At 42.2% G+C, this 7,500-nt stretch overlaps 1 protein-coding gene across 1 annotated transcript; it reads left to right on the forward strand.

Annotated features, from left to right (window-relative positions):
* The first annotated feature begins 2,445 nt into the window (after positions 1-2,445).
* On the forward strand, positions 2,446-3,876 carry LOC122257124 (uncharacterized). The gene is made up of 2 exons (XM_043022199.2): positions 2,446-3,159; positions 3,601-3,876. Exons 1-2 carry the CDS (start codon positions 2,607-2,609, stop codon positions 3,648-3,650), a joined length of 603 nt encoding a protein of 200 aa, XP_042878133.1. The 5' UTR covers positions 2,446-2,606; the 3' UTR covers positions 3,651-3,876.
* Positions 3,877-7,500: the final 3,624 nt, after the last annotated feature.

The following is a 7,500-nucleotide window of genomic DNA, read 5'->3' on the forward strand; positions in this document are numbered from 1 at the left end:
AGGGGTAGCTCATCCATCCAGTTGTGGGTTGGCGCCGATCGAAGAGCTGTCTTGAGCTGTCGGTGAAAACGCCCGACCATGCCATTAGCCGAGGGTGGTATGCAGTGGTGTGTATTCGTTTGGAGCCAAGTAGATGCATTAGAGCAGTCCATAGCGCTGATTAAAACTTCCGTCAGTAGTCTGTTGTGACGACTGCAGGGCTGCTGTAGCGTGACACCCAACCAGCAACGAAAGCTCTGGCTATTGTGGCTGTCATGATGTCAGGGATGGAGGAAGCCTCGGGGCAACGGGAGAATCAGTCAACTACTGTGAGGATGTAGGAACAATTGGTGTACATGGGAAGAAGTCCTATTAGATCCAGGTGAATGTGCTGAAAACATCGATCAGGCACAGGGAAATTTTGAAGGGCAGATCTGGTGTGGCGCTGGGTCTTATTCTTTTGGCAGTGACGTAGCATCTTTTCCAATTACAGACGTCTTTATTGTTGCCTGGCCAGACTACCTTGCTTTTGATGACAAGGTGCTGAGTCGCCCGAATGTCAGGAAGGCTAATATCGTGGTATGCTAAGGGGGGGGGGGGCTGCCAGTTCCTGTTGAGACATCACCCAATATACTAGTGTTAGAGTTCGGTACCTGAATTTCTTCGAGGGAAAACGCGTCTACTGGCCTTGTAGTCCTGGAAGGGTGGTATCTGTGGTCAGTTCTTCCGCCAGGTGATCGTAGTCTATAATAGGATCTCTTTGTAAGAGCTTCGCAGAGAGGTTGTGTTATCCACTGATGTGCCTGATGTTTGATGTGAACTGAGCGATGAAGTCTAAGTGACGCTCCTCCCTCGGGGAACCTCGTTGAGCAGCGGTCGTCCGTGGAACGTCGACGAGGGTTTTGTGGTCCGTGAACAGCACAAATTCACGGCCCTCTGCGTAGTGGCGGAAATGCTTGGTAGCGAGGTAGGTTGCGAGGAGTTCGGTGGCTTTGACCTTTTCTTCTGAAGGAGCAAAGACCAACCCGGAGCTGATGTGGTCGAGGTATTTCAAGGCATGGTCGACAGGGGCTTGATTAAAATCAAACGCGCTTGTGACGTCATCAAAGCTCTGCTCAAGATTTGACGCGTCAAAGACAGGCAAGTCGCGCCAGACTCAAGCCCGGCTCAAGATTTGACACGACAAATATGCGGCTTAATTAAGTGTCTTATCACCCTTACGCAACGGGTTAAGGTACGAAATAAGATACAGCATTCTGAAGGTCATCATTTGTTTACAAGAATGTTTAGAAACGTCATCATGCACTTGCACTGAACAGATGGTAGTGCATTAGAAATGTTTTCACTCTAATTAAAGTGATATCAATTGACAGTAGTGGTCCTTCAGATAAATCAACATAAGTTTGATGGTTATCATTATTATCATTATCATTATTGTCAGTATTATTTTTATTATCATCATCAGTATTATTCTCACTACTATTATTACCATAATTATTATCAACATTATCATTATCATCATTATTATTACCATTGTTATTATTACAGTTATCATATTACAGTAATCACCATCCTCATCCTCATCCTCATAATCATTAATTCAAGACAGAATAAGGTCTTTCTATAGACTAAAACCCGTTTGAAAAATATGTCATTAATTTATATCTCTTTCACCGGCATTTAAAGGCATTGTACAAACTCCTTTATTCAAACTCATTTTACGTACATAACATTATTTCTTCGACCTCGACGTCGATTTCCAATTTGGCTACACTAATTTCATATTGTTTCGGTCGAGAAGTGGATTGCCCTCACACGTCCACACACGTTCAGTGGCACATAGGATGAGGTTCGTTCAGAGTATGACGGAAATGCTAAATAAATCTCTCTATGTCATTTTTACTCTGTGTGTCTCTCTCTCTCCAACGGGCTATCTTTCTATCTATCTATCTATATATCTCTTTCCACCCGTCTCGCTGCTTATCTCTATCTAGATGTATGTATATTCATCTAGCTGCTAGTGCCTCTATATATCTTTTAATGCTTATTGCCGTCTACCTCATTTTTCTCTTTTTTTCTCTATCTAGCTACTTGTCTCTGTGCTTATATTTGTCTCTTCATATCTATCTATCAAGCTTATTATATATCTATCTATTTCCCTTTATACCTGTCTATCTCTTTAAATAGTTGTCTATCACAAATTAGCTATTTAACACGCACAAGGATATACAAACGCACACTTACCCCCTCCCCCCCCCTTCCCCCGACACACAAACACACAAACACACATACATAACACTCGCACGCGACGACAAAAAAATGTTCCGAAGCAGGATGAGGATCGTTGGATTCAAAGATTCAGATTACTTTGCCAGCTCTTCTTCGTTGACGGAATTCTGAAAATAGTGATCGTTGTTGGGTATAAAAGACAGTTTTTTATATCCGCTTGAAGCACTTCAGGAGTCGACACGGTTCCCTTCGGTAGCACTTCTGTCTTCATGGCTCCATGGACATGATATCTTCGACTCCAACGTCATAGAACTGAACTTCGCTTTTCTCACTCGAGGATTCGAGGCAGGCAGGGCGATCGCCATACTGTTCATAATAGTGAAGTGCATCCTAAGCCTATGGCTTACTACGGCCAGAACAGTTATAGTGCATATGCCTCAGATGTACCGTATTCCGAGACTGGAAGCTGGGACGGGATGACGGGAGGAGAGTACGGTGCAGATGGAAGTGCCCAAAACCGCCAATCAGCCCCTCACGACGACCTTGCTTACAGTTCCTCGTATCCTCTCGACCCGGCTCGTGAGGATGAGGCTCCCTGGGGCACGGACTCGGGCAGGGGCGCCTTTGCTCCCAGTGTAAGCTCGGGCGTGACCGCACAACATCAGCCCAACTCCGCCGATGGCAGCACGAAGCAACGCCGCAAGGTCAAGCTATACAACTTGCCCAAACAAGACGACCCAGAGGAAGAAAGAAGGAGGCTAAGAGCAATAAAGCAGAAGGATAAAAGAGAGAGAGTGCATAAAGAAGAAGTGAATATGAAGCAAGCAACAAACAAAGCACGAGATGATATCAAGAACATGAGGATAGAGAGGGAGATGAGAAGCTGCAACATAAGCATGATGGAATACCTCCTGTCCATGAATGAATCGGCCATGTGCCAAAAACAACCAGGTGCGTTCTGACACTTATGCAACGTGATGTCATGAGTGGTTTCATGTGGAAGGACAAAAGGAGAGATTTGTTCAGTGCAAGATATGCTTCTTGCACTTAAGCTTCGGCAACGGATGCATCATTCAAACGGCTAATGATGTCCTTTTAAAAAATGTGCATCCTAACAAAACTGAAGTGAATTTTACCAATATATATTTTTTCCAATATAGATGGTTTCAGAGAGATAGATGAATAGTAACATATCTCTTGTCTTTTAAGTTTACGCTGTCTTCTTAAGTGTATAGTTATTACTACTATGATCCCATTAGTTGCACTTTAACATAACAATATTCTCAAATCACATAGATTGAGGCAGTTCAATTTTAACTCTGTCACTGTTTATTGCTATTGGTAATGTGAATTAATTGGCCAAAATGAATTCATTTAGATTTTCTTTCACAGGCGAGACCTGGGAACCTGATGCTTATGGACAATACCAGCAACAAGGTTAGCGATGAACGAGGACACTGCATCGCAACGAAATATCAACGACGATCTATTGCAAACTTTATGCACCTCAGTTTGACCTCTCCTTAAAGTGTGGCAAGTTCGGATGACCTGGCGTAAAATATTACTCCTTGTTTTTTGCTAAATGACGATTACTATGCATAGCACAAGTTTGTACAAAAATAATACACAAAGAAGTTTTCCTTGTTGCTACTCACTCAATAAAGTTGGATTTATAAAACAGATGCTTTTAAATGTTTATTCTCCTAGATGCCAGTGTTACTTCAGTCAAACTTTATTTTTTCCCTACTTGTGGTAATTACCCCGGATTTTTTAATTATTAACATTTGAAAATAGCAAATTGACGACTTTGCATAGTCTGGTATACCATTGTCTGGTTCTCTCTCTCTCTCTTTCAAAAAAAAAAAAAAAAAAATCATTGAATTCCCTAACAGTCGCAACTTCTCGTCTCCTTTGACGTAAGTTTCATCTTGTTTGTTTGTGCGGATGTTTCCTTTCTTTATTTATCTGACGCTAGTGACTTGTCAGTTTTTCGTATCAATCCTAACATAAATACGGATGTCCACTGGATGATTACTGAAAGAGGTCGCGAGGTTGTTAATTATGTTATGTTATGTCATGGCTGTTATTACTTTCTGTCCTTCGTTATCGCGTAATTTCCGGGTTCCATATTTCTCTACGATGCCGCTGATGAGCTTAAAATCTGTTCCGTTTATGACCTTTATGTTGTTAGATTTATGTTACTCATTGATTATTAGTCTAGCATCCAAAGTTCATCATCGCGTTAGTTTTCAATTTTCCCGAAAGCAAAATTAAACTAAATCAATGACAAAAAACAAAAAAGGACAAAAGACAACCTTTTCACTTGGATCATTCGTCATAAAATATTTTAAGAAAATATAAAAAATAATACCCACAGTAGAATAAGCAACGTTCCTTTTCGGTTAAAGTAGAACGTTTCAGGGGTACGGGGGGCGGGGGAAGGGGGGAGCGGGGAAAGGGGAGGGGAGGGGAGGGGGGAGCGAGGAGGGGGAGGGGAGGGGAAGGGGGGAGGGGAGAGGGAGGGGGGGGGGAGGGGAGGGGAGGGGAGGGGGGAGGGGGGAGGGAGAGGGGAGGGGGGGAGGGGAGAGGGGAGGGGAGGGGAGGGAGGAGGGGAGGGGGAGGGGGGAAGGGAGGAGAGGGGGGGAGTTGGGGAAGGGGAGGAGAGGGGGGGAGCGGGGGAAGGGGAGGAGAGGGGGGGAGCGGGGGAAGGGGAGGAGAGGGAGGGAGCGGGGGAAGGGGCTAGAGAGGGGGGAGCGGGGGAAGGGGAGGAGAGGGGGGAGCGGGGGGAGGGGAGGAGAGGGGGGAGGGGGGGAGGGGGGAGAGGGGGAGGGGGGAGGGGGGAGGGGGGAAGGGGGGAAGGGGAGGAGAGGGGGGAGTGGGGGAAGGGGAGGAGAGGGGGGGGAGTGGGGGAAGGGGAGGAGAGGGGGGGGAGCGGGGGAAGGGGAGGAGAGGGGGGGAGTGGGGGAAGGGGAGGAGAGGGGGGGGGAGCGGGGGAAGGGGCTGGAGAGGGGGGAGCGGGGGAAGGGGCTGGAGAGGGGGGAGGGGGGAGGGGGGGCACCGTGAAGGGATCCCTGACTCAACATCTCCTTCATCCTCTGAGTTCAATTTCCGCTCCAAATATCCCAGTGACCACTCGCTATTCTCGCAGCAGCATTTGCCTTTGATATCAAAATACTTCAAAATCGCAGTCTTCACTAATCTAATTCTACTCCATGGAAAAAAAAGACAAAGACTATTAATATCTTTACTGTAAGACGATATATTTTGAAATAACACAGACATTCAAATTTCTAGTCTTAGTCATGGGAGAAATACGACACTGCCGAATCCTCATCCAAACCTACCTACCTAATCCCTTCCACCTTTACCTTTTTTATTTTCTTCTTCTTCTTCTTCTTCTTCATTCCTTTTAGTGGTCAATGACGTAAACTTCAATCTTCAGTGACTGGAATATACTTCACGTCAGAAGCTGAGTCTTGTGCCTTGTGTCCCTACAAAACCCCATGGAAAATCATGAGGAATCCCTTCATGGGTTAAAAAAAAAAAAAAAAAAAAAAAAAAAAAAAAAAAAAAAAAAAAAAAAAAAAAAAAAAATCGTACAAAAAATGGACATATCAATTCATACATGACTACAACGACTCAACAGAAATTATTTAGAATGATAGTGCAGCAAGAGCACTATATAGATTAGAAGATCTCGTGTTCTGGGGGCGTGAAAAAAATGTTTTCGAAACATATTTATTAAACATCAAGCATTTCCATAAAAAAAAAAATCTAACAAATAGCTAGTTTTGAGGATGAGGATTTTATCTATATGGCTATATTTGGGTTCCCCTTTTTGATATATCAATCAATGAATAAACTCCGATTAAACATAGAACTTAATTATTGTTCAAATACAAGGTTATGTTCCGGATATAACCTTATTTTCATGATGTAATGGTATTATCATATATTCCAACTTTTTCTCATTCTACTTGATTAAGAGTAATGCTTTGAAGATAAGAATTAAACTCGTGATGATTCTCCTTAAGAATGTCTACAAATTATAACAGGACTAGTGTATACGTAAGAAAAATGGCGATTTTGTTGCAGTTTCACGTGACTAAAGATGAATATGAGAAGTAATACATAGTCAAACATTATAACTAGACCATGTACATCATTTAATCATTCTATGGATAATCTCCGATCTCTGTCTACTTAGAAATTACTTGAAAACAATTCACACTCCAGTTGATTTTACTCTAGAACAGTCATTCATAAAAAATCAACCTCGATACCAAAAAAATTAACTCGAAATCAACCTGATACCCTCTCTCTATTGTTAGCTTACTACTCCCGATTTTCAACTCTTAATTATCTGTAAAACGTAAAAACAGGACGGCTATGAACAAACAGCTAAATTCTGTGGACTCTTTTTATTGTTTTTTTTTTTTTTAGTAAATAAATGAATAAAGTATAATTCTTACGCAAAATACTTCCTTACTCTCAGATTGTTTTTCGGGATGCTTTTTTGGATACCCCTAAGAAGCGTTTTTGATAGGCCCTTGGAGTATTGAGGCGTTACATTAATTAAGAACACCTGCACTAGAATGTCATTAGAGGTTTAACGCCCACCGCCAGTGCATCTGGTTTATCACGTGAAGGTGGAACCGAGATGTTCTTCTGCATAACCTTCTACTTTGATTATTTCGTTAGTTAAAGTGTACTCTCTCGCTCGTTCAGAAACCTCCGTTCGATCCTGCGTCGAACTTCTTTCCTCTCGTTATCCATGTTCTTTTCTTTACTTTTCGTGTTTAATTTATGTAACGAATTAAGAGCAGGTTAGTAGAGGTCCTGTTAGTCCTTACCTTACACACTCTTGCTCAAATCGTCCTATTTTATTTTGAATATTTTTTTCTTCTAATTTCGTGTATAAAAGAAAAAAAGAAAAAAAGAAAAACAGTAGCTTTCATATTTCTTTAATAAGGTGACTTTCATTGCTATCATAATAATTATCAAAATAATTCTTCTCATTATCATTAGCATTAATGATATTGGTACTACTATTAATACTAGTATTATCCCCATTATGGTGGTAACACAATAAAAAGTCTCGTTTGTACGATCGAAACACTTACTCTTGTTGTCTGATTGTTTCACCCGAATGAACCTGCTGCGGCGCGCGCCTTACACCTTATGAAGCAGGATGTGTTGAATGCTTGTTGGTTTACATTGGGATGTATTTTGTAATATGTGCTTTTCCAAAACCAAACCCGTGGTAATTTTAAAATTCCATTCTTAAAGTTA

This window comes from Penaeus japonicus, unplaced genomic scaffold, assembly GCF_977035675.1.
Source record: "Penaeus japonicus unplaced genomic scaffold, GWHDUDI00000001_assembly GWHDUDI00000033, whole genome shotgun sequence".
NCBI lineage: Eukaryota > Metazoa > Arthropoda > Malacostraca > Decapoda > Penaeidae > Penaeus > Penaeus japonicus.